This window comes from Osmerus mordax, chromosome 4 (assembly GCF_038355195.1).
Source record: "Osmerus mordax isolate fOsmMor3 chromosome 4, fOsmMor3.pri, whole genome shotgun sequence".
Classification (NCBI taxonomy): domain Eukaryota; kingdom Metazoa; phylum Chordata; class Actinopteri; order Osmeriformes; family Osmeridae; genus Osmerus; species Osmerus mordax.
The window spans coordinates 19,324,482-19,350,062 of NC_090053.1; the positions used below are offsets into that span (position 1 = coordinate 19,324,482).

General features: G+C 52.7%; 2 protein-coding genes and 1 non-coding gene across 3 annotated transcripts; 1 reads left to right on the plus strand and 2 right to left on the minus strand.

The window, feature by feature from the left end:
* Nucleotides 1-1,277: 1,277 nt before the first annotated feature.
* trnar-ucg (transfer RNA arginine (anticodon UCG)) lies at nucleotides 1,278-1,350 on the minus strand. Its single transcript has one exon. It is a non-coding gene; the product is annotated as a tRNA-Arg (tRNA).
* A 208-nt stretch (nucleotides 1,351-1,558) lies between these two features.
* On the plus strand, nucleotides 1,559-12,921 carry polg (polymerase (DNA directed), gamma). Its single transcript, XM_067234527.1, has 22 exons — nucleotides 1,559-1,685; nucleotides 1,899-2,535; nucleotides 2,741-2,936; nucleotides 3,115-3,282; nucleotides 3,619-3,765; nucleotides 3,919-3,998; nucleotides 4,129-4,311; nucleotides 4,416-4,552; nucleotides 4,708-4,831; nucleotides 5,146-5,370; nucleotides 5,481-5,598; nucleotides 6,275-6,352; nucleotides 6,646-6,765; nucleotides 6,863-7,023; nucleotides 7,261-7,314; nucleotides 7,400-7,517; nucleotides 7,867-8,002; nucleotides 8,121-8,490; nucleotides 8,599-8,767; nucleotides 8,847-9,055; nucleotides 11,483-11,643; nucleotides 12,645-12,921. Exons 2-22 carry the CDS (start codon nucleotides 1,955-1,957, stop codon nucleotides 12,707-12,709), a joined length of 3,600 nt encoding a protein of 1,199 aa, XP_067090628.1. The 5' UTR covers nucleotides 1,559-1,685; nucleotides 1,899-1,954; the 3' UTR covers nucleotides 12,710-12,921.
* On the minus strand, nucleotides 12,724-24,824 carry fanci (FA complementation group I). The gene is made up of 36 exons (XM_067234528.1): nucleotides 24,732-24,824; nucleotides 24,533-24,605; nucleotides 24,292-24,422; nucleotides 23,900-24,053; nucleotides 23,698-23,755; nucleotides 23,345-23,386; nucleotides 22,936-23,059; nucleotides 22,766-22,851; nucleotides 22,512-22,644; nucleotides 20,468-20,545; nucleotides 20,217-20,353; nucleotides 19,752-19,932; nucleotides 19,553-19,640; nucleotides 19,325-19,455; nucleotides 19,158-19,228; nucleotides 18,884-18,998; nucleotides 18,608-18,730; nucleotides 18,447-18,515; nucleotides 18,209-18,310; nucleotides 17,959-18,138; nucleotides 17,632-17,753; nucleotides 17,349-17,504; nucleotides 16,761-16,940; nucleotides 16,259-16,428; nucleotides 15,998-16,068; nucleotides 15,787-15,903; nucleotides 15,327-15,378; nucleotides 15,090-15,217; nucleotides 14,940-15,005; nucleotides 14,757-14,853; nucleotides 14,355-14,539; nucleotides 13,912-14,028; nucleotides 13,716-13,790; nucleotides 13,482-13,577; nucleotides 12,989-13,090; nucleotides 12,724-12,839 (listed from the first exon to the last, which is right to left on the minus strand). The coding sequence occupies exons 1-36, from the start codon at nucleotides 24,822-24,824 to the stop codon at nucleotides 12,777-12,779; spliced, it is 3,966 nt and encodes a 1,321-aa protein (XP_067090629.1). The 3' UTR covers nucleotides 12,724-12,776.
* Between the last annotated feature and the right edge of the window lie 757 nt (nucleotides 24,825-25,581).

A 25,581-nucleotide genomic window follows, 5' to 3' on the forward strand; every position in this document is an offset into this window, starting at 1 on the left:
AGAGATCGTAAGAGTAGAAACGTGTATACTCGACAGATTGTTATTAAGATAGGCGTATTATGGTCAAGGCTGCTTTGGGCTGTGTATCTTTCACAACGTTGACAAGTCAGGCTGTCCCAATTCTAGTATTTGTGTTATGGAATATTACATAACTTCCGCAGTGTGAAACTCAACAGAAGCGGTCTCTGTTAGCCATTCCTCTGGGTAAGAGCTCAGAGGAAGCCCCCCCACTTCTCGTGAGCCCGTGAATTAATGTGTGTGGGTGTGTTCGTACCTTCGTGGATGATTAGTCTCATCCATCTGTTGCAACTCATGACTAAAGCCGTGAATCACGAAGGATGACAATATGTGCTCCTGCAGCAGAGCTGCCTGCACTCGTCCTGCTGTTCATATAAACTTCAGCACTCAAGAGAGTATCCCTGTGTGTATGTTTATGGAAGTGTGCTTTATTGTGTGAGTGTGTGTGTGTGTGTGTGTGTGTGTGTGTGTCTGTGTGTGTAGAAGGTTATAGGTGTGTACATGGCGGAGTTGGGAGTGAGACTGAAAACAAGGCAAGCTATGAATACAGAAAGGCTGACATTTCTGGCAGAACTTAGCATTTATATGCATCACTGCTGCTCGTGCCCCGAGGTCATCAGCTCACTATTGTACGTGATGTAGGAAGTGTCAGAAAGAAAACAGACACACCTTCGATAGAAACTATTTTATTATACAACTAGTGCAGAGAACTTGGATCCAGCCGAGACAATGTTCTGGTCTTAGATCTTCTCTACATAAACACGGCAATCATCAATTCGTTTGACTAACGAGGCATTCAACCCAAAACCCCCCAAACCGGTCGGAAGTTCAGTAGGCTACCTTAAGTCAGTGAAAGCCTTCAGAAACCTACCTACATGCCTTGGCTGGTTGAGTGCATAATGTAGCAAGGGTTAGGCTAGCTAGCCAACATGTTTCAACCTCCCGTTTCACACTGAACAAATATAGCATGTAATCAAGTATTCTTTCCTGCATTTTATTACTTCAATCGATGCCCATAAATAGGCTGATAATATTGATTGATATATTTAAAAACAGACACGAAGTTTAAATGAACCTGAGTAGGCTAATGTGTAAAAAATGGGAATTGTGTATATATAGACTGGGGTACATGGTCTTTCTGCTCAGTGGGAATTTTGTAAAATGGTTTTGTGAGGGATGGCTTACACGTACCACCTTTGTTTGTTAGCAATCGACAAAAACTGTTTCGGGAATCCCTTTCATCAGAAACTTTAAAAGATCGACCGCGGCAGGACTCGAACCTGCAATCTTCTGATTCGAAGTCAGACGCCTTATCCATTAGGCCACGCGGCCGACAAAATGTGTGTCACATTATCTCAACTTATTATTACTATACTTGAACATAAATGTATAGCAAAGTGACACGTTTTTATAATTAAACCTTTTAGTAACATAATCACAAGAAAGCTTATTGCATCTTAGTCGTAGCACTGTAGGTCATCCTTAACGCTGGGTGTCGCTGGCGAGTGGCGACTCACGCATCTTGAGATATCCGGTTAAGCGTTGTTTACATGTGTCACATTGTAGCGACAGAAGCTTGGTGTAGTCCTGTATAATCACATGGACTTTTATTATAATTTACCATCTCCTCTTCATTAATCTCTGCAATGCATCTCATTGTTTCCCAGGTATGTTGAACAGATTTTGAACCAACTTTATTGTGCCTTGAGAATGCGTTTAGTCTCTTTATTTTGAATACATATAGCTGGTTAGCAAGTTAGCTAACATGCTGGAAACATAGATTACGTAGGCTACGATAGAATATTACTAAGAAAGAAAGAATAAAGAATAAGCTGGGGTGTTTAAAATTATAACATGCAGCTTTGCTTTTTCCCTTTCAGTTTGCATCATGCCTCTTCTGACCAAGTCCAAGGGAAGACGCAGGTGAGCAGACCCAATGCTGCGTCTGATACACCGCCCCCTGTGGAGCCCTGTCTGCCCCGTTCCTCCAGGCCCATGGCTGGCTCTCCTCTGCTCCTACTCCAGCCCTCCCAGCGCCCTCAAGGGCCAGGCCTCCACGGAAACCCGCCTCAACCCCCTCAACATCCAGATGCTGTCCCGGAACCTGCAGGAGCAGATCTTCCGCGGGGCCCAGCAGAAGTATGGGGAGGAGGAGGTGCAGAAGAGCATTAGGCACCTCCAGCGACATCAACTGTGGGGGAAGGAGACTTCGCTGCTGCCCGACGTGGAGCTGAGCCTCCCTCACATGTATGGAGAGGACATTGACGGACACTTCCGCGTGCTGGCCCAGAAGCAGAGCCTGCCCTACCTGGAGGCTGCCAGCCTGCTCCAGCAGGGGGAACTGCCTCCCATGCCCCAGAGCTGGGCCTGGCAGCTGGGCTGGACACGCTACGGGCCAGGCGGGGAGGCCCAGAGGGTGGACTTTCCTGAGGAACCTGGCCTGGTGTTTGATGTGGAGGTGTGCATGGCAGAGGGGAACTGCCCAACACTGGCCGTCGCTGTTTCACCCACTGCCTGGTGAGAGAATCCCTGTGTGTGTGTGTGTGTGTGTGTGGGGGTGGGTGGGTGGGTGTTTGTGTGTGTGTGCGGGGGGGGGGGTAAACACTCGAGAGACTTCTCGACGGGCAATGTTACAGTAATCTACCACATGAGCAGCAATAGGTTACTTTGGAAACAAATGTCAGTTCAGTCGTGACTGAAGTGTGTGTGCGTGTTCTCCCAGGTACTCGTGGTGCAGTAAGCGTCTGGTAGAGGAAAGGTACTCATGGTCCAGCCAGCTGACCCCCAGTGACCTCATCCCCCTGGAGACCCCAGCCAACAGCGTGCGCCCCCCGGGCGGGCAGTGGAAGGAGAGGCTAGTCGTCGGTCACAACGTCAGCTTTGACCGGGCACACATCAAGGAGCAGTACCTGCTGAAGGTTAGACTGGGTCTGGTAGATGGCGACACGGGCATAAGCTTAACACATCTTTACACATGAGAATGAAGGGTAGTATTTGTGTCATTGAGGCAAGTTCAGTCTGGCTCGATTATTTGACTGCAAACGGCGCCTGTCTCATTCTAGAATGTAACCAGTGAGGGTTCTCTCGGGTTCCCAGGGTTCTAAGACTCGTTTCCTGGACACCATGAGTCTCCACATGGCCATCTCTGGCCTGACGGGCTTCCAGCGGATGCTTTGGATGGCCAGCAAGAAGGGCAAGAGGCGGGGCCTCCAGGAGGTCAAAGAGCACATTAAGAAAGTGGGCCGTAGCAAGGAGGGTCCCATGGTGGGTAAACAACACTTTCTAAACATCTAACTGGACCTTTGCTAAACAATGTTTACATTTACATTTAGTCATTTAGCAGATGCTCTTATCCAGAGCGACTTACAGTGGTACAGGGACACTCCCCCGAGGCAAGTAGGGTGAAGTGCCTTGCCCAAGGACACAACTTCATTTGGCAGAGCCGGGAATCGAACCGGTAACCTTCAGATTACTAGCCCGACTCCCTAACCGGCTAGGGGAGTCAGATGTTAGGTCAAAGATCGGCTTGGCTGACGTGTATTTTCTCTGGTCTGCGAACACCCAGGTTACTGTTGTTGTTGTCGTGTTGTTGTTGTGTAGATTGGCTCGTGGGACTGGGTGAACATCAGCAGCATCAACAACCTGGCGGACGTGCATGCCCTTTATGTGGGCGGGGCCCCGCTGCAGAAGGAGGCGAGGGAGATCTTTGTCAAGGGCAGCATGGCCGACGTCAGGAGCAACTTCCAGGTCAGTGGTCACAAGACCACTTCCTGTGTCACAAGACCATGTGACACAGGAAGTACATCACAGTGTTTGTCGCCGTGGGTTCTCTCTTGAAGTTCCTGAGATTTACAGTCATATCTTCTCTACCACTCGGACGTGCCGCGCTGCCCCCTGCAGGAGCTGATGCAGTACTGCGCTCTGGATGTGGAGGCCACTCACCAAGTCTTCTCAGAGCAACTTCCATTGTTTATGGAGAGGTCAGTGACCAAGTCCTGGGTTTAACAGCCACATTTATGATGAGTATGATTTTTATTGTTATTCAGACTTGGCCAAGCAAACAAATCAGTATGCCGCTGATTCAGCCAGTCACTGTGTCCTCCCCCCCAGGTGCCCCCACCCTGTGACATTTGCGGGCATGCTGGAGATGGGCGTGAGCTACCTGCCTGTCAATCAAAACTGGGGGCGCTACCTGGAGGACTCCCAGGACACGTATGAGGAGCTGCAGAGAGAGATGAAGAAGTCCCTGATGAGGCTGGCAGACGATGCCTGTCAACTACTGCAGGATGACAGGTCTGTGTGTGTGTGTGTGTGTGTGTGGGGGAGGCTGCCTGTCTCATCCCCTGCATGAGTGTGTGTGTGCGTCACGGTTTCCTGACGGACAGCCTCTGTTCCAGGTACCAGCAGGACCCCTGGCTGTGGGACCTGGAGTGGGACACCCAGGAGTTCAAGCAGAAGAAGGTGACATTGAGCAAGAAGAGGCGGTCTGAGATCGAGGCAGCACCCAGAACCCCGCTGACCGACTGGGAGGAGGGTAAGACCAGGACCCTGACCAGAAACACACCACGACACTACTGAAACACTAAGCTGGAGGCTGGTCGACCCCGTATGGATAGTGCTGTTGTAAATAGCTGTGTGGACAGCTTAACCCCACCAGGCAGTTCACAGGCAGTGTTGTTGTGCTGTCAGACCCAGGGCCCCCCCCGGAGGAGGAGCTACTGGTGCCCCCCCCCGGCAGAGAGGCTCTGGAGAGGCTGAAGGACACCGTGAGCAGGCTCCCCAAGAGGAGACAGCACCTGCCCGGGCATCCAGGGTGGGGACATCTCTTCAACCTTCTTCCACCTCCGTCGTACTCTCAAACCTCTTTTCTCCCCCTCTCGGTCTCTCCCTTTATTCCCCCCCACCACCCGTATTCCCATTTGTTTGGCCTTTGTCCGTCCCTTCCGCTTCCACTCCATGTCTCCTCTTTGTGGTCAGGTGGTACCGTAAGCTCCTCTTTGTGGTCAGGTGGTACCGTAAGCTCCTCTTTGTGGTCAGGTGGTACCGTAAGCTCCTCTTTGTGGTCAGGTGGTACCGTAAGCTCCTCTTTGTGGTCAGGTGGTACCGTAAGCTCCTCTTTGTGGTCAGGTGGTACCGTAAGCTGTGTGCGCGGCTGAGCGAGGAGGAGAGCTGGTCTCCTGGAGCCGGTCTCCTGAGCCTCCAGATGAGGGTGACTCCCAAGCTGATGGGCCTGACGTGGGACGGCTACCCCCTGCACCACGCGGAGCAGCACGGCTGGGGCTACCTGGTCCCGGGGCGCAGGGACAACCTCGAGCCACCGGAGGGCGCCACAGGCCCCGTCTGCCCACACCGGTGGGGTTTTCGCGTCGTTCATTTGCGCATACGATTGAAAAAACGGATGTTACTTCTTCATCGTACAGGGACAGTGACCCAGGTGTGTGTGTGTGTGTGTGACCCCGCAGGGCCATCGAGAGTGTGTACAGGGAGCACTGTGACCAGAGGAGGACGGAGCAGCCTGACTGTCAGGACAGCGGCCCCTCAGACGACCTCATGTTGACGGACACTGCGGTTTGGCAGACGGTGAGAGACAGACAGGTGTAGTACAGACACCTCGTGGTTTGGCAGACGGTGAGAGACAGACAGGTGTAGTACAGACACCTCGTGGTTTGGCAGACGGTGAGAGACAGACAGGTGTAGTACAGACACCTCGTGGTTTGGCAGACGGTGAGAGACAGACAGGTGTAGTACAGACACCTCGTGGTTTGGCAGACGGTGAGAGACAGACAGGTGTAGTACAGACACCTCGTGGTTTGGCAGACGGTGAGAGACAGACAGGTGTAGTACAGACACCTCGTGGTTTGGCAGACGGTGAGAGACAGACAGGTGTAGTACAGACACCTCGTGGTTTGGCAGACGGTGAGAGACAGACAGGTGTAGTACAGACACCTCGTGGTTTGGCAGACGGTGAGAGACAGACTGGTGTAGTACAGACACCTCGTGGTTTGGCACACGGTGAGAGACAGACAGGTGTAGTACAGACACCTCGTGGTTTGGCAGACGGTGAGAGACAGACAGGTGTAGTACAGACACCTCGTGGTTTGGCAGACGGTGAGAGACAGACAGGTGTATTACAGACACCTCGTGGTTTGGCAGACGGTGAGAGACAGACAGGTGTATTACAGACACCTCGTGGCGCCTTCCCCCCCCAACCCAGATGGTCAATCGACCCAGTTCCTATGTCACTCCTCACCTGTAGGTGGAGGAGTTGAGCCGCCTGGAGAGCCCACCAGATGAAGAGAACGGGGCGAGAGAGATGAGCGCCAAGAAAAGAAAGGTCGGTTCACATCGGCCATGTCTTTATTCTTGGTTTTGATATACAGCTCTGGGGAAAAAAAGTGAGAGACCACTGCACCTTTTTCTTTCGTTTTTGTAAAAAGTTGAGAAGGACCATTTCGAGTGAGGAACAGAAGGGTAACATTTGAGAGGCCACTGCAAATGTTACCCTTCTGTTCCTGTCAAAATGGTCCTTCTCAACTTTCTTTTTAAATGAAAGGAAAAGGTGCAGCGGTGGGTCAACTCTTTCCAGAGCTGTATACACATGATGTCCTGGTTGGCCCCTTTCTACAGGGACGCCAAGATCTGAACTCGCACACACCAGGAGAGAGTCACTGCCCGTATCACCATGGAAACGGTCCCCGCAACGACGTGGACATCCCAGGCTGCTGGTTTTTCAAGTTGCCTCACAAGGTACAGGAACAGGAAGTGATGCGTGATGTGACGTGCTGACTAACAGCACCGCCGGTGCTGGGAGAGGATAACAGAGGAGAGACGCTGTGTGTTGCAGGACGGGAATGACAACAACGTGGGCAGCCCCTTCTCCAAAGACTTCCTGTCCAAGATGGAGGACGGCACTCTGAGGGCGGGCCGGGGCGGCACCAACGCCACGCGCGCTCTGGAGATCAACAAGATGATCTCTTTCTGGAGGAACGCCCACAAGCGCATCAGGTACAGTATCTCCAGACCATGCTTGGCAATAGACAGGAATCAGACGGTATTTGAAATGATTATGTCATATCCCAACATGCTTTCTCTCTACTGTCTGTCTCTGTATCAAATACAATCGAGAGACGGAAAAAAGAAATGAGACAGATTGTTAGTATGTGAAAACATCACAACACTACTGTTTTCACTGTGTTTGTACTGTGCCTCTACTTGTTGTTTCCGCTGCTTCTGCTGTGCCAGCTCCCAGAGGGTGGTCTGGCTGAGGAAGGGAGAGCTGCCTCGGACAGTCAGCAGGTCTGTAGTTCTGACCCACCTCGCATGTCTGTATCAACCTGTGCTATGTGGACCGGCTCAGTCATCAGAACCCTGTCTCTGTCAGGCACAAGGACTATGACGAGGAGGCGCAGTATGGTGCCATCTTACCCCAGGTCGTCACCGCGGGAACGGTGACGAGGAGGGCAGTGGAACCGACGTGGCTGACCGCCAGTAATGCCCGGGTAGGAGACCGTCTGATGAGGTTCTGGTGTGGCCCAGGAGACCATCTGAGGTTCTGGTGTGGCCCAGGAGACCATCTGAGGTTCTGGTGTGGCCCAGGAGACCAGGTTCTGTTGGGCCACTCATTACATTTACATTTAGTCATTTAGCAGACGCTCTTATCCAGAGCGACTTACAGTAAGTACAGGGACATTCCCCCGAGGCAAGTAGGGTGAAGTGCCTTGCCCAAGAACACAACGTCAGTTGGCATGACCGGGAATCGAACTGGCAACCTTCGGATTACTAGCCCGACTCCCTCACCGCTCAGCCACCTGACTCCCTCATTCAGGACTGTGTGTGTGTCTGCTGCAGAGGGACCGAGTGGGCAGTGAGCTGAAGGCCCTGGTCCAGGTGCCCCCTGGGTACCACCTGGTGGGAGCGGACGTGGACTCCCAGGAGCTGTGGATCGCCGCCGTGCTGGGGGAGGCTCACTTCGGCGGCATGCACGGTCAGACGCGCTCCGCCCGGCGCCAGCCGCCATGTTGACGTGGGGCGGAAAACAGCCGACCCCAAATCTGCCAGACAAGAAACCACAAACTAATGACCGTGTGTGTGTGTGTGTCCAGGCTGCACGGCGTTCGGCTGGATGACGCTGCAGGGGAAGAAGAGCCAAGGCACTGACCTCCACAGCCGCACGGCCGACACGGTGGGCATCAGCCGCGAGCACGCCAAGGTCTTCAACTACGGACGCATCTACGGCGCCGGCCAGCCGTTCGCCGAGCGCCTGCTCACGCAGTTCAACCACCGGCTCAGCCAGGAAGAGGCCGCCGGCAAGGCGCGGCAGATGTACGCCCTGACCAAGGGCGTCCGGCGCTACCGCCTGTCGGAGGAGGGGGAGTGGCTGATGGCGGAGCTGGGCGTGGAGGTGGAGAGGGAGGAGGATGGGAACGTGTCCCTGCAGGAGCTGCGCCGGATCAGCCGGCTGGCCGCCCAGAGGTGAGGGGAACGCCCCCCCCCCCCCCCGGACACGCCTCCTCACCCTGCGACGGGTGTTCTGCTCCGTCCTGTTTTCCGGTCATACTATAACCGTGGCTCTCTCTGCAGCTCTCGGAGGAGGAAGTGGGATATGGTGGGCCAGCGCGTGTGGGCCGGAGGGACCGAGTCGGAGATGTTCAACAAGCTGGAGAGCATCGCCCACTCCCCTCAGCCGGCCACACCGGTCCTGGGGTGCCGGATCAGCCGGGCTCTGGAGCCCCAGGCCGTCAGGGACGAGGTGAGAGACGTCCCTCCCCCTCACACATGGATGCTTGTATTGAGAATATAGACTGACAGCGTGTGTGTGTGTGTGTCAGTTCATCACCAGCAGGGTGAACTGGGTGGTGCAGAGCTCGGCGGTGGACTACCTCCACCTGATGCTGGTGGCCATGCGCTGGCTGATGGACGAGCACCACATCGACGGCCGCTTCTGCATCAGCATCCACGACGAGGTCCGCTACCTGGTGCGCAGCCAGGACCGCTACCAGGCTGCTCTGGCGCTGCAGATCACCAACCTGCTCACACGGTCAGTACCAACCTGCTCACCCTGCCAGTACCAACCCCACGGTCAGTACCAACCTGCTCACACGGTCAGTACCAACCTGCTCACCCTGCCAGTACCAACCCCACGGTCAGTACCAACCTGCTCACACGGTCAGTACCAATCTGCTCACACTGCCAGTACCAACCTCCTCACTCGGTCAGTACCAACCTGCTCACACGGTCAGTACCAACCTCCTCACTCGGTCAGTACCAACCTGCTCACTCGGTCAGTACCAACCTGCTCACACGGTCAGTACCAACCCCACGGTCAGTACGGTCAGTACCAACCTGCTCACACGGTCAGTACCAATCTGCTCACACTGCCAGTACCAACCTCCTCACTCGGTCAGTACCAACCTGCTCACACGGTCAGTACCAACCTCCTCACTCGGTCAGTACCAACTTGCTCACTCGGTCAGTACCAACCTGCTCACACGGTCAGTACCAACCTGCTCACACTGCCAGTACCAACCCCACAGTCAGTACTAACCCCACGGTCAGTACCAACCTCCTCACTCGGTCAGTACCAACCTGCTCACTCGGTCAGTACCAACCTGCTCACACGGTCAGTACCAACCTGCTCACACTGCCAGTACCAACCCCACAGTCAGTACTAACCCCACGGTCAGTACCAACCTCCTCACTCGGTCAGTACCAACCTGCTCACTCGGTCAGTACCAACCTGCTCACACGGTCAGTACCAACCTGCTCACACTGCCAGTACCAACCCCACAGTCAGTACCAACCACACGGTCAGTACTAACCCCACGGTCAGTACCAACCTGCTCACACGGTCAGTACCAACCTGCTCACACTGCCAGTACCAACCCCACAGTCAGTACTAACCCCACGGTCAGTACCAACCTGCTCACACGGTCAGTACCAACCTGCTCACTCGGTCAGTACCAACCTGCTCACACGGTCAGTACCAACCTCCTCACTCGGTCAGTACCAACCTGCTCACTCGGTCAGTACCAACCTGCTCACACGGTCAGTACCAACCTCCTCACTCGGTCAGTACCAACCTGCTCACTCGGTCAGTACCAACCTGCTCACACGGTCAGTACCAACCTGCTCACACTGCCAGTACCAACCCCACAGTCAGTACTAACCCCACGGTCAGTACCAACCTCCTCACTCGGTCAGTACCAACCTGCTCACTCGGTCAGTACCAACCTGCTCACACGGTCAGTACCAACCTGCTCACACTGCCAGTACCAACCCCACAGTCAGTACCAACCACACGGTCAGTACTAACCCCACGGTCAGTACCAACCTGCTCACACGGTCAGTACCAACCTGCTCACACTGCCAGTACCAACCCCACAGTCAGTACTAACCCCACGGTCAGTACCAACCTGCTCACACGGTCAGTACCAACCTGCTCACTCGGTCAGTACCAACCTGCTCACTCGGTCAGTACCAACCTGCTCACACGGTCAGTACCAACCTCCTCACTCGGTCAGTACCAACCTGCTCACACGGTCAGTACCAACCTGCTCACACTGCCAGTACCAACCCCACAGTCAGTACTAACCCCACGGTCAGTACCAACCTCCTCACTCGGTCAGTACCAACCTGCTCACACGGTCAGTACCAACCTCCTCACTCGGTCAGTACCAACCTGCTCACTCGGTCAGTACCAACCTGCTCACACGGTCAGTACCAACCTGCTCACACTGCCAGTACCAACCCCACAGTCAGTACCAACCACACGGTCAGTACTAACCCCACGGTCAGTACCAACCTGCTCACACGGTCAGTACCAACCTGCTCACACTGCCAGTACCAACCCCACAGTCAGTACTAACCCCACGGTCAGTACCAACCTGCTCACACGGTCAGTACCAACCTGCTCACTCGGTCAGTACCAACCTGCTCACTCGGTCAGTACCAACCTGCTCACACTGCCAGTACCAACCTGCTCACACTGCCAGTACCAACCCCACAGTCAGTACCAACCACACGGTCAGTACTAACCCCACGGTCAGTACCAACCTGCTCACACGGTCAGTACCAACCTGCTCACACTGCCAGTACCAACCCCACAGTCAGTACCAACCACACGGTCAGTACTAACCCCACGGTCAGTACCAACCTGCTCACACTGCCAGTACCAACCCCACAGTCAGTACCAACCACACGGTCAGTACTAACCCCACGGTCAGTACCAACCTGCTCACACGGTCAGTACCAACCTGCTCACACTGCCAGTACCAACCCCACAGTCAGTACTAACCCCACGGTCAGTACCAACCTGCTCACATGGTCAGTACCAACCTGCTCACACGGTCAGTACCAACCCCACGGTCAGTACCAACCTGCTCACACTGCCAGTACCAACCCCACAGTCAGTACTAACCCCACGGTCAGTACCCACCCCACTAACCGTGTCCATGTTGCGGTGCAGGTGCATGTTTGCCCATGCCCTGGGCATGCAGGACCTGCCGCAGTCCGTGGCGTTCTTCAGCGCGGTGGACGTGGACCAGTGTCTGAGGAAGGAGGTGACCATGGACTGTGTGACGCCCTCCAACCCCACGGGCCTGGAGCGCAGATACGGCCTGCCCCAGGGTGAGACCTACTCACACACACTGACACACACACTGACACACACACCTGCCCCAGGGTGAGACCAACTCACACACACTGACACACACACTGACACACACACCTGCCCCAGGGTGAGACCAACTCACACACACTGACACACACACTGACACACACACCTGCCCCAGGGTGAGACCAACTCACACACACTGACACACACACTGACACACACACCTGCCCCAGGGTGAGACCAACTCACACACACTGACACACACACCTGCCCCAGGGTGAGACCAACTCACACACACTGACACACACACCTGCCCCAGGGTGAGACCAACTCACACACACTGACACACACACCTGCCCCAGGGTGAGACCAACTCACACACACTGACACACACACCTGCCCCAGGGTGAGACCAACTCACACACACTGACACACACACCTGCCCCAGGGTGAGACCAACTCACACACACTGACACACACACCTGCTCCAGGGTGAGACCAACTCACACACACTGACACACACACCTGCCCCAGGGTGAGACCAACTCACACACACTGACACACACACCTGCCCCAGGGTGAGACCAACTCACACACACTGACACACACACCTGCCCCAGGGTGAGACCAACTCACACACACTGACACACACACCTGCCCCAGGGTGAGACCAACTCACACACACTGACACACACACTGACACATCCCAAACTCCCTCAAGCTAACATACGCAAAGTAAAGCGCAAAGACACTCTTCCATTGAGGGTTACATAAAAAAACTGTTTATTGTATTTACAAATGTAATTATCTGCAATGTAGCAGCGAGTAGTAAGCAGCTAAAAAAAAAGGGGCAACATTTTCAAAAGACACACATATATATATGCATCATTGAAAAGGTTTGGTTTTCAACACAACAAATGTATACACAATTTTACTGAAACCATGAAACATATTTAATAGACCAAATCTTTTTTCCTCTTTACAACGTGCACACGACACGCATGCTCTCCTCTAGGTGAGGCGTTGGATATCTATCAGATACTGGACATCACTAAAGGCTCTCTGGACAAAACAACATGACAGTCTGCTTCCTGTGGAGTGGTGCAGTCTGGGAAACCATGGTCCCCCACGGCCAAGCGCACTTCCATCACTTCTTCCTTCTCTTCTTCTGCGGCTCCTGGCTCTCCTCAGGCTCCTGGGACACTGTTGACTGAAGGACAGGATGGAACACACACACACACACACGGGTGACAGGGGGGCAGGGTGACAGGGTGGCAGGGTGACAGGGTGACAGGGTGACAGGGTGACAGGGTGACAGGGTGGCAGGGGGACAGGGGGACAGGGTGGCAGGGTGCCTACCTGCTGGTTGTGATCCTGCTCCTGCAGGGCCGTCTCCAGAGTGGCAGCGTTGATGCGGAAGTCTCTAGACGTGCTCAGCTTCATGTACTGCATCAGGTTCACCTGGAGGACACACACACACACACACACAAGCCTTCAATGTCAAAGAGAGTAGGCTAGAGACTGAGATATCAGGGTGTATCCCTGGTAAGGGAGTTATTAAACAGAAAAACAACTCCAGAAAAACGTTTTTTGTTTTCTTCATGCAAAATATGCCTTTGCATTCGATGTTTTTGTTGTTGAATGTGTCGCCAAGTTTGAGATGTACAAACAATGTCCCAAGTATAGTTATTTCTTTTTCTCGAGTCATCTTGTTCTGTCTGTGGAAATGATATTTCGACCTGATCCCACCTCTGAAGCGTGGTCCTCACACACACACACACACACACACACACACACACACACACACACACACACACACACACACACACACACACACACACACACACAGTACCTTTGACTTCTTGGAGAGGGTGATGAGGTACTTCTCATACTGCTCGATGCTGAAGATCAGGTTCGGAATGGCCTTGGTTTCTCGCAGAAGCTTGGCCTGAGGGTTTGAGGAACCGGAGGGGGAGGGGGGGGTTCAACACACGCTTCAACCAAGACAAGACGTCTGCAGTCACTTCTTTTTGTGTGGATGTCAATAAAACGTTTGCTCCGTGCGTGCGTTCTCTCGTGTCCTCACAGAAGCGGCCGCTGTCGACCCCTCCTTCTCCTTCCTCCTCTTCTTGGGGTCGTCGCCCCCGCTCAGCTCTCCACTCTGCAGGAGAGCACACGGGGTCAGGGCGACGGCAGCTGACCAACCAGAGACGGGGGGCCCTATTGGGTCACGTGACGCACACGAGAACAGCCAAGAGTGAACGGGGCCCGTTCTACCATACCTGCACGTAGGTGATGAAGGAGTAGCACTGAGGGGTCAAGTGGGAGCCGGACAGCTTGACCAGTTTCTCCATGCGTGCCGGCAGCAGGCCGTGCGGGGCGGAGCACAGCTGCACATACTGAGGAGAGGCAAGACCAGGAGAGACATCAGCGAGAGAGACAACATTACGACGGACAAATGTTGTCCCTCGTAATGGAGAGACGGCAGGTTTAGTGCGACACCAGACGTATATACAAGGGAGTCAGGTGGCTGAGCGGTGAGGGAATCGGGCTAGTAATCCGAAGGTTGCCAGTTCGATTCCCGGTCATGCCAACTGATGTTGTGTCCTTGGGCAAGGCACTTCACCCTACTTGCCTCGGGGGAATGTCCCTGTACTTACTGTAAGTCGCTCTGGATAAGAGCGTCTGCTAAATGTAAATATTCGCGGTGACGGAAGAGGCGTACGTATTTGACGAGGCCGGTGAGCAGACCGTAGGCCCGGCCCAGCTCCCTCAGCAAGGTGTCGGTGCAGGGCCCGGCTGGCAGGGCGGTCTGGACCAGCTCGTTCAGGGCTGTCAGGAGGGTGCCCAGCTGCATGGTCACCGCCTTCTCCACTGGGTCCTGCTGCCCTGCGGCCTGGCTGGGCCCTGCTGCGCACACACACACACACAGAAAATATACCACACACACATGTAGGACATATACCACACACACAAAATATACTGCACACACAAGCAGGAAATATACCACACACACACACAAGAAGAAAATATACCACACCCACACAAAAGCAGGAAATATACCACACACACACACAAGCTGGAAACATGAACACAGAATAATGGGATGGCGTTTGTAACTCCCTACCAGAGCTGAGCTTGTCTGTGCCCAGCTGAACCTTCCTCTTGGAGATCAGCCAGTCCACCTCGTCCAGAACCCCACCCATCTGGGCTAGCACCAGCAGCTGGACACACACACACATACATACATAAGGCCAGACCCGGGACGGCTTGACCAGGACAGGCCCAGATGGCAGAGTGCTCCACTCACCGTGGTGGGGCTGGCCGTCTTCACGTTGACCAGGGAGAAGTGACACTGTTTCTCCACCTCCACGTCCTGCACGCACAGACAGACACGACATCAGCACGGTGTGGTCAGCAGCAGTGGTCGTACTGGGGGGGGGGGGGGAGGGGTCAGCACCTGGTCGATGTCTCCCAGCTGACTGTGCAGGTCCTGGCAGAGCTCCCACAGCAGGCTAACCGGGCTCTTATGGAGCACGTGCAGGCTGAAGAGCAGAGACAGCAGGCCCCGGCTGAACCCCACATCCTCTGAGGGAGGCAGGGAGGCAGGGACAGGAAGAACCGGAACATTGGAGAGACCCAGACATGTAAACATGGTAGAGCCATACTACACTGAAGTCTCCTCTCATCTACTCACCAAAGCTAGTCTCCTTGCAGACCTTAACCGCCCAGGTTAGCATCTGAACAAACTGGGAGAGGGGAGAGGGAAGAACAAGTCAACTACGAGCAGACTACCGGTTCCCCTGGCCCCTATGAAGAGAACAGGGTTCCTATAGCTTGTATGAGGAGAACAGGGTTCCTATGGCGTGTATGAGGAGAACAGGGTTCCTATGGCGTGTATGAGGACAACAGGGTTCCCATGGCGTGTATGAGGAGAACAGGGTTCCTATGGCGTGTATGAGGAGAACATGGTTCCTATGGCGTGTATGAGGAGAACAGGGTTCCTATGGCGTGTATGAGGAGAACAGGGTTCCTATGGCGTGTATGAGGAGAACAGGGTTCCTATGGCGTGTATGAGGAGAACAGGGTTCCTATGGCGTGTATGAGGACAACAGGGTTCCCCTGGCCCCTATGAAGAGAATACGGGGTTGTCCTGCCTGTGGAGAGGAGGGCTCCAGCTGGCGAGACAGCACGCTGAGGATGCTGACAAGAAGCTGGGCCTCCTTGCTGTTGAAGTCGTCCTCCCCTCCGCTCAGCTGGGTCAACAGCGCCCTCTGCGGGTGGGAGGACACACGAGCAGGTCAAACTGCTGCGGCGGCGTGTGTGCGTGCGCGTGCGTGTGACAGGAGGCTCTGCACCTGGGCTGACCTGGAACTGACGGATGTAGAAGAAGGTTTTCTCGGTGACGGTGCCGTTCTCTGAGCCGTCCTCCTCCTGGCCTGACACACCGGGTGGGGGGGGGGGGGGAGAGAGAGAGAGAGAGAGAGAGAGAGAGAGAGAGAGAGAGAGAGGAAGTGACATCGACACGAGCACACACGCATAGCTGGATTCGTTTCACATTTCGTGTTTGTTCCGTATGTGCGAGGAAGTGAGCGAGCTCGCACTTGTGTGTGTGTGTGTGTGTCTCACCCATGGCAGACAGCATCTGCATGAGCCTGTGCGGGCAGCGCTGCAGGCAGGTGTTGAAGGCGTGCAGCAGGCCCTCCAGACACAGCAGAGACACGCTGACGCGGCGCTCTTTCCTCCCCGCCTCCTCCTCCACCGCCCCGGGGACGTTCGTGTAGCGCCACATCAGCACGCTGGGGCGGCAGGGCCGGGCGGGGCAACACATTACGTTACTGTTTTAGTCTTTTCCAACTTGTATATTATACATCTTTATGTAGGCAAAATGTCAAGAACTAGTTTATCCTTCAATGGTGGGGGGGGGGGGGGGGCTCTAGTGCTGAAGTCATAGACATTATTAATTATGACGTTTTATTATCATGTGATGGCAGATCAAATCATTTTTGACATCCTGAATCCCAGAGCAGAGAACGCCGGCCTCTGTGATGTCACCGAAAGACGTGACGCCACGCAGAGAGCACTGCCCCGTAGCTGTGTTGGACTCCGCCCCCCTCGGAGCCCCTCTTACCTGGCGGTGTCACAGAGGAAGCGGAAGCTCTTGTCTGCGCTCTGGCCGTCCGGGCCGTCCGTGTGTCCCGTCTCCTCCAGCTGCAGGGTCTTCTGCAGGGCCACGCCCACGGCGTAGCGCAGGAACTCGCCACTGGAGCGCAGCACTGAGAGAGCCTCCTCTCTGCTCTGAGAGCTGTCCCTGTACACACACAACCACACACACACGAAACATAGCTATTTTTAAACAGAGATGTCTCAATATTGCCGCTCATCGTGTCGGCTCGGCGTCTAGTGTGTGTGGCCCAGCCGTTGGCGGCTCTCTCTTTTACACAGTCGCTGACTCGGCTTTGCCACTTCCTCCGCTTCACCATAACACCCCCATTCCGTGTTCGTAGCTTTAATACAGAACTGCGACGCGGCATGAAGGACAACATTCCCGCCTTGAACAGGCTGTGTGAAAGAGGCTACCGTCACACACACACACACACACACACACCACGGCCAATTCCAAAGACCAATAACATGAAGTTTATGAAAGGAACTGGAAGCGTCCACACACACACACACACACACACACACACACACCCCCACACACACACACACACACCTGAGGAGTGCCGTGAGGAGGGTGGAGACGAAGGTCATGGAGAGCAGGCTGCGAGGGCTTCGAGAGCTGCGGCTCTTCCCAGACTTCTCCTTCAGGATCTCAGTCAGCTTGAGGTACCGCTTAAACAGCTCCAGTAGCTCCTCAAAACGGCTCTTACTGCACACACACACACACACAGGTGAATCCTCTATGAGGAATTCAAATACTTCCACAGCTTTTGAACCAGTTTACTGTTGACTGTCACCCCCCCCCCCTCACACCTGTGTGTGTGTGTGTGTGTTACCTGTAGTTGGCCTTGATAAAGTTGTACTCTAGCAGCACCTCATACACACCCATCACCAGGGTGGCGTATATGCTGTTCTTCATCCCCACACTGGTCGCCAGCGAGAACTCTGCTGACTTGTCCTGGGGGGAGCAGACATATCCCCTTAAATGAGAGGTGAGATGACAGGCACTAACCCTATTCTCATTTGACTCTATTCCAACTACTTTGTATACTTGTATAATTTACAACCGATCCTTCCGGAGGTGCATTGTAGTGGGTTTATAAGTTCCACCTTATCTAAGAGGATCTATCGCCCCGCTTCTTAACACGCGCGCACCCGCTCACCAGCTCAAAGTCCTCCAGCTCACTCTTGACCATGCGTCGGGTCACGCTCTCCAGGATGTTCTGCAGCTCGGACCGAAAGCCGCCGTCCTCTTCGTCCTCCTCGTCCTCCTCCTCCTCGGCGGAGCGGCGGGCGCTCTGCTGCCACAGCAGGCAGTGGGCGGTGCAGCACAGCAGGTGCGCCTGGGAGAGAGAGCGGGACAGTCACACTGCTGCTGGGTGCGTACACACACACACAAGGGGGAAGGCTTACCAGAGGCTCCTGGAGGTAGACTTGGTCTCCTTGAGCGGTGATGCACGGCTCCAGCTTCACAGGAGGCAGGAGGTCCTGTTCCGGCTCGTAGTACCTCCTCAGCTACACGCACACACACACACACACAAACATTACTTAACACTCTCCATAGCATAAGGAATATAGTTAATACAATGTTGAGGGAATGATTCAACTAAGCTAGCGTGCATTACTTTCTCTTATACACACACACACACACCTGTGAGAGGAGGGTCTGCATGATGGAGCTGGTTAGCTGGGAGTTGCGTCGAAGGACGTCATGGAAACCCTAGTATGACAGAAGAGCTTCCAGTGTCTGGGTAGCTGAGCACACACGTGTGTGGGTGTGTGTGGGTGGGTGTGTGTGGGTGTGTGTCTGACCTGGTAGAGCATGAGTCGAACGTCAGCCTGCTGGCCCAGACAGCGGCGCAGGCTGCTGAGAATCTCAAGACAGAAGGCTTCGTTGGAGGCAGCGTTGTAGCGGGAGTGGACGTCCACCTGGACCTGGGCAGGGGTCAGGGGTCAGAGACACAGGGGTCAGAGACACAGGGGTCAGGGACACAGGGGTCAGACGGTGGGAGGAACCACAGGTCACCTGACCAATACACAGTATCGTACACCCAAAGCCTCATACACACACACTCACTCACTCTTTACCTGGCTACAGGAGAAAGCCTGGCTGGACTGGCTGGGGGCCAGACTACCCAAAACCCGGAAGTTCTTTAGTAGCAACAGGAAGCCTGTCACAGCTGACCTCCTCCCGTCCAGCTGGCTGGAGGAGGAGAGGAAGAAGGCCAGGGTGGAGGAAGGAGGAGAGGATGAAGGAGACAGGAGGGGTAAGAGGAAGAGGTAAGTTCTTGCCATAAATTCATGAGAGTAGGTTTCCAGTACGGCGAATGAGAAGGTGCAGAAGGTGAAGTGTTGGCACTACCTGGAGAACATGGCCTTGCGGAGAACCAGGATCAGAGCATCCTTCATGGACATGCTGACCTTCAGCAGGGGCTGGAGATCACGGACCAGAAAACAAACAACACCCAGATAAATAAAGTGTCCAGGAGAGGGTGTGTGTGTGTGTGTGTGTGTGTGTGTATGTGTTACCTGGACAGCCTTGAGCAGGCCTTGCACCGTGGCCAGAGGCAGATATGACAGGTGGTCAAACGTCTCTGTCACCTTAGAGGATGACTCCAGGAGGATCATGGGAGCTGAGACCACCATGTCGGAGAGCAGGTCTGAAGGTGCCGGACAGAGAGAGGAAGTGATGTCAGACAACACAGACACAACACAAGAGCAGACAGGAAGTTGCTTTCCAAGACTGTTCATCAGCACCTATGAAATGAGTGACAGGAGAGGCTGTTTTCGTAACCAGTCGGTTCAGGACTTGCTCCAGTATCTCGCCTCTGATTGGCTCATGTATCTGCGTGTGAAGACAGTGGCACAATTAGTTATGGATGAGTAATAACGCCGAATTAAGAATCGCAGAATACAACAATCATTTGAGTGTGATTGGTGATCCAAGGGAGTCTACCTTGAAGCCCTCCAGGAGAACCTGCCCCCCCAGCCGACAGGACAGTTGGGAGGGGGTCTTGGCAGTGGTCGGGACCCCCTCCGAGGTCTTCCCAAATGGGCCGGCTTTGGGGCCAAAAGCGTCCATCAGGATGAACCCCAACTGAACCAGTCCCTGGATCACATGGTCCCAGCCAAACACACTAGGCAGGCAGGGTCAAAACATGAGCTGACACATTGTCTAATACATTTACATTTCGTCATTTAGCAGACACTCTTATCCAGAGCGACTTACAGTAATTACAGGGACATTCCCCCCAAAGCAAGTAGGGTGAAGTGCTTTGCCCAAGGACACAACGTCATTTGGCACGGCTGGGAATCGAACTGGCAACCTTCAGATTACTAGCCCGACTCCCTCACCGCTCAGCCACCTGACTCCTAATACACGTCTGAAACCCTGATGGGGTTAGGTGCTGACAGCACAAACCTGTTGTTGACCGTGTCCAGGATCATGGCTGCGACGCTGCTGCGCGGAGGCAGCAGGTCCTGGAGGAACCTGGAGCCCTGCAGGAGCTGCTCGTCTCTGAAGCCCCTGGTGATGGCAGCCTTCAGGAGGTCAAACACCTGGGCGGGCGGGAGGATAGGATGATTGACAGAGATAAGATGGAGGAGAACAGCCAGCCGGCGGGTCGGAATGCTGGAACATCAGACCCCCAGAAGGGATGTGCGTCGTCCCACCTGCTCCTCGTAGCGCTGGATGCGAGCCACGGAGAGCAGCAGAGCGATGCTGAAAGGACACAGCTCCCCGTGATGTGTCTGCAAAACAGCAATGCAAAAAGTTGAAACCTATCATGGTTATGTCAACAGTAAAACGACTACCAGCAGGCAGTGACTAAGTGCTGCCCAGACTTGTTCGTGAGGGAGTGTGAGAGTGTGTAAGACCCAGACTGGTTTGTGAGGGAGCGTGTGAGTGTGTAAGACCCAGACTGGTTCATGAGGGAGTGTGAGAGTGTGTAAGACCCAGACTGGTTTGTGAGGGAGCGTGTGAGTGTGTAGCAGAGCCAACAGACAAACCACGTACCATCACACCTTTCCCCTACCCCCGACAAGGAGAAAGGGGGTTTTCCCCCTTTGTCCTTATCTCCAGAACAGGAGCTTCAAAGCTTCTGGCCCAGCATGGGGTCAGAAGGTAGACCAAAATGGCCTTACAGTATGGAGACAAAGGATTTTAAGGAAGAACTAACTTTTCTGGATTTACAAACATATTCTCAAGGGCTACATGGCTCAGGGACACTATTTCAATGACAGTAGTTGATGTGTTATAATGTATGCTTTCCCTTTAAGGCTGTGTTGATATAATTTGATGTTTTAATGTAACTTCCTTTCCTGTTATGATAAATCAGTCAATCTTGATATCAAAATGATTCGAATCTACAAACTAAACCATTTATGAATGTTGTATTGTTATATTTTCAAGTATAAGCAATACATGGACATTTGAAATAGCTGAACTCTGAAAAGTTATCAACCACTTCACACCCATACGTCAATCTCAGGATGGACGCCCAGTTGGGAGTAACTGACCAATCAAAGAGTTCACCTCCAAAAGGATACCCCCTTTCGCAAGGATTATAAAACCTCGACGCACAAGCAATCCTGGCTTTTTTGCAAGGATTCACCGGAAGTGTTCGCGACACATCTGACCTATCCTTCTCAATCAGCAACTCACTGGACCACGAGGAACTTGAACGAAAGATTCCTTTGCTCTAACCGTTTGACAACGACGAATGGAACTTTGACTCTTCTTCTTCAAACTGACAACAGTAACTGCGATATTGTTACATTTCTTACTTGTGAACATTGGCATATTGTGATTTAATTTGTTACGTTTGATTTTAGTTTGCAAATGATTTAACCTAACTTTTGTTAGGATTAGTTAACATACTCTCCCATTGTTCTCCAGAAGCCTCTCTCTCTCTCCCTTCCCCCTCCCCACACGCTCTCAACCTACCATCTTGTACCAACCCTCATCATAGTTTAGGACCTACTGTATACAGTTCAACTCAACTCACTTTCAACTAACCTATAACTTCTCTGGTATTTGTTCATTATAATTACATTTCCTTAAATAAATCATTGTTTATAATACTCGCGTTATCCCTCACGTTATCTGATCTGCTCTACTTTCATAGAATTCACTACTTAAGATTAGAATGATTATTACGAAGGCTATTATTTCAATATTATTCAATAAGGTTTCCTCTATCCCTTTAACAATAAGAGGTGGTGCCCCCAAGAACTACATACTTTATCATAAATTAAGTATTGCTAATCTTAAACGAGCGAACCCCGCTACAAGTGTGTAAGACCCAGACTGGTTTGTGAGGGAGCGTGTGAGTGTGTAAGACCCAGACTGGTTTGTGAGGGAGCGTGTGAGTGTGTAAGACCCAGACTGGTTTGTGAGGGAGCGTGTGAGTGTGTAAGACCCAGACTGGTTCGTGAGGGAGTGTGAGAGTGTGTAAGACCCAGACTGGTTCGTGAGGGAGCGTGTGAGAGTGTGTAAGACCCAGACTGGTTTGTGAGGGAGCGTGTGAGAGTGTGTAAGACCCAGACTGGTTTGTGAGGGAGCGTGTGAGAGTGTGTAAGACCCAGACTGGTTTGTGAGGGAGCGTGTGAGTGTGTAAGACCCAGACTGGTTCGTGAGGGAGCGTGTGAGTATGTAAGAGAACGTGTGTGAGAGGCCGGGGTCATAGCGGTGTTTGTAAGATGCAGCATCGGAGACCTTAAGGCCTTTGAGGAACTCTCTGCCCAGTTCATGGTCCAGCCGCATGGCAAAAACAATGTGGAGGATGACGGTGCCCTCCACGTGCCTCAGCTGGTCCTGAGGGATGGACTGAGCCTCCACCTCCATGCCCCTGGAGGAGAGAGAGGAGGTAGGTATGGGATTCATGGAAATGGATGCGGAGCATGACAAATGAAGACAAACAGGTGAGGTGGACCGCATGACGAAGTTGGCAGACTATTTTGATCACTCACTCTCCTTCTTTCTGCTCCTCTTTCTGACAAAGATCTTGCTCTTTAAAGTAGCTGATGATTCCTTCCATGACCATCTTCTGACAGCCCTGGAAGACACACCCACACTGGGTCATTTAGGCACAGCCGTTCCCTGTGCTACATGAACTAACCACACCCACACACCCACCCACCTTGCCTGCCAGAAGCAGGAGTTGGTAGACCAGAGGGGGGATCTCCTGCAGGTCCAGCTTGAGAAACATCCTCAGCACCTTCTCCACCAGGAACTGTAGTTCCTCTGGAGCGAGCGGAACATCCCTGGAGACAGGGTACACAGACAGTGGGGTGGTTTAAGACGTCACCTATGTTACCCATCTTGATGTGGTTCACCTGGCGTGCAAAACGTCCTATTTTAAGGCAGCTCCTCGGAGATCAACATCAAGCTCAACATTGAACCCTAACTGGTAAGAAGAGTTGACAGGAAACAAACGTCAAATACTTTTGTTCCTATCCAGGTCTAAAAAACCTCAGTGAAACAACAGTGAAAGGGGAGACTTGGTAGCAGGGGGGCATGTGTGTTTGTATCCATGCCGACAGTTTTACCTGAACATGGTGGTTAGGTGGATCACACACTGAGGGTCCCATCTGAGAGCAACACAGCAAAAACACGTTGTATACTAGAGGCTGGATGATGTTAAATCATGTATACTACAAACTGTGGGGAACATGTTCCACCATCTTTACTAACTGTAGAAAACATGTTAAACGTATACTGTAGGAAATGTCATACACCATATATATATATATATACACACACACACACACATCGATCAGGAAAACATTTTATACTTACGGCTTACGACTGCGGAAAAAACATGTTTTAAACATGTCACCTGCCAACGCAGGAAGGATTGATCTGAGCTTTACAGTAACTCTGCTCTCGTGAGAGGGCTTACCTGCTTGAGCAGAGACTATTGATGAGCTGCTTCTTGTACTCTTCACCATTCAGCTCCCCTGTTTATGTTTAAGGACAGGAGCAAAGCAATGCAAAGCACGACCAGGTAAACACCCATGGTAAATCAATGCTGACTGGGGATTTCCCTTTGATGGTACGCAGGTAGTCTATGCCTCAGCAGCCTGCCTCATCCACGCAGCTACCTTTGCCGTAGGACACAGTGTCGGTGGCAGCCAAAGCTGTAAGCACGGTGGGGAACAGCTCCAGGGATTTGCCACTGCCCATCTTGCCTGCCTTGATGGCATCCACAAACAGCGATCCCAGGTCAACCAGAGAAGGTCCAGGAAGGCTGTGGGTCTGCACATAGAGACAGAGAGAGACAGAGACACACAGACAGACAGAGAGAGAGAGAGAGGCCAGGAGTAAAGGTTGAGGTAGCTATTTCAGCTACTTTCTAACCTGCTAGAATATGAAAGCCACCTCAGTAGATGTCTGAGTCCGTTACAACCATTGGTGCACGTAGAAGGCGCTCATAACACCCCCCTGACGCTTGTCTTTTATGCGCTCCTAAAGCGCAACGACGAATATATTTTACCTCCAACATGAGCAGTCCGATGATGTCAGCTGCGACCTCCGTCTGGAGATCTCCCGACTCACACAGGGGGATGCAGTGTTGGTAGATTAGCAGCCTGCGGGTAGCCCCTTGAGCAGCAGTTGGCGGTGAACCTGACACAAAACACACACGCATACATACTTATACATACTTTGAAGTGTACTAGCGAACAGACAATATGCAAGCTAGTCCACTAAGATCTTAGCAAGCTGTCATGCGTCACCTTTGAAGATGCCTTTGATCACTGCTGCTATGTCTTTTCCTTTCAGCGCGCTGGTAGTCACCATCGTAATCAACTAGGAGGAGAGCCATCAGAGACTGTGGTTAACAGTGATCATACAGTCTGCATGGGTGTGTGCAGCTATGGAAGGTGTAGCTAGCTGGCTTCTTCGATAACTAGCGACGTAGGCTAATAGTCAAACCTTTTCATCCGTCAGTGAAGACAAATACTTCTCCAGTTCGCTGATGTTCTCATCGTTGGACAAGGTAACTATCTTCTCCACGTCAGCCCTCATGCTGTACGTTAACCTGAATCGACTCTTTACTACTAATATGAAAAGCGTAACTTTTTCTGTGATGATTAGCTAATTATAGTGTTTTATTTCCTATGAAATTCCCGCTTCCCTATACAACTCTTTCGTCTGGCGTTTGTATGTCTGTGATTGGACAAGTTGTTCTGGGTTGCCAGATGACGGTTCAGAAATCGCTCTCATGACGTGCTAGTGGTCTCCTCAATGTATAATACTTTGAAATGCCTAATGAGATGTACACGAGATTTCAAAAATGCTTATTTTATTTCATACAACTTTCACGAGGTAACATTTCATTTTATGAGGTGTGGATGCCTATTTACTACTGTCACTCGGGGACAAGGTTTCAAACAAATTTGGCAACCCTATTCCGCGCGTTAAAAGGAACGCCCACCACGTGCTTACGACACGTTTATTTAGCTACCTGAAAATTGAGTCTTACCCCTACCCCTTGCCCTCGAAACTGAGGGGTAAGGGCTACATAGCCTTATGAAATCGATGTCTCCAAAGCAAGTAGCCTAGTGCTATGCACTGATATCGAACGAAATTCGACGCTAATGGAGTTTAGTTAAAACTGTAGACATGCATGGAGTCCATTCAAGGCTAATCAGAGAAATGCGGGACTGTTGTGCAAATCAGCAATGTAACGTTAGCGTAGCAAACTAGCGATTTTTCCTAAACTGTCGAGTCCTTACTGATACCGCACTGGTCCGGTATCAGCATTCCTATTACTGGGGATATA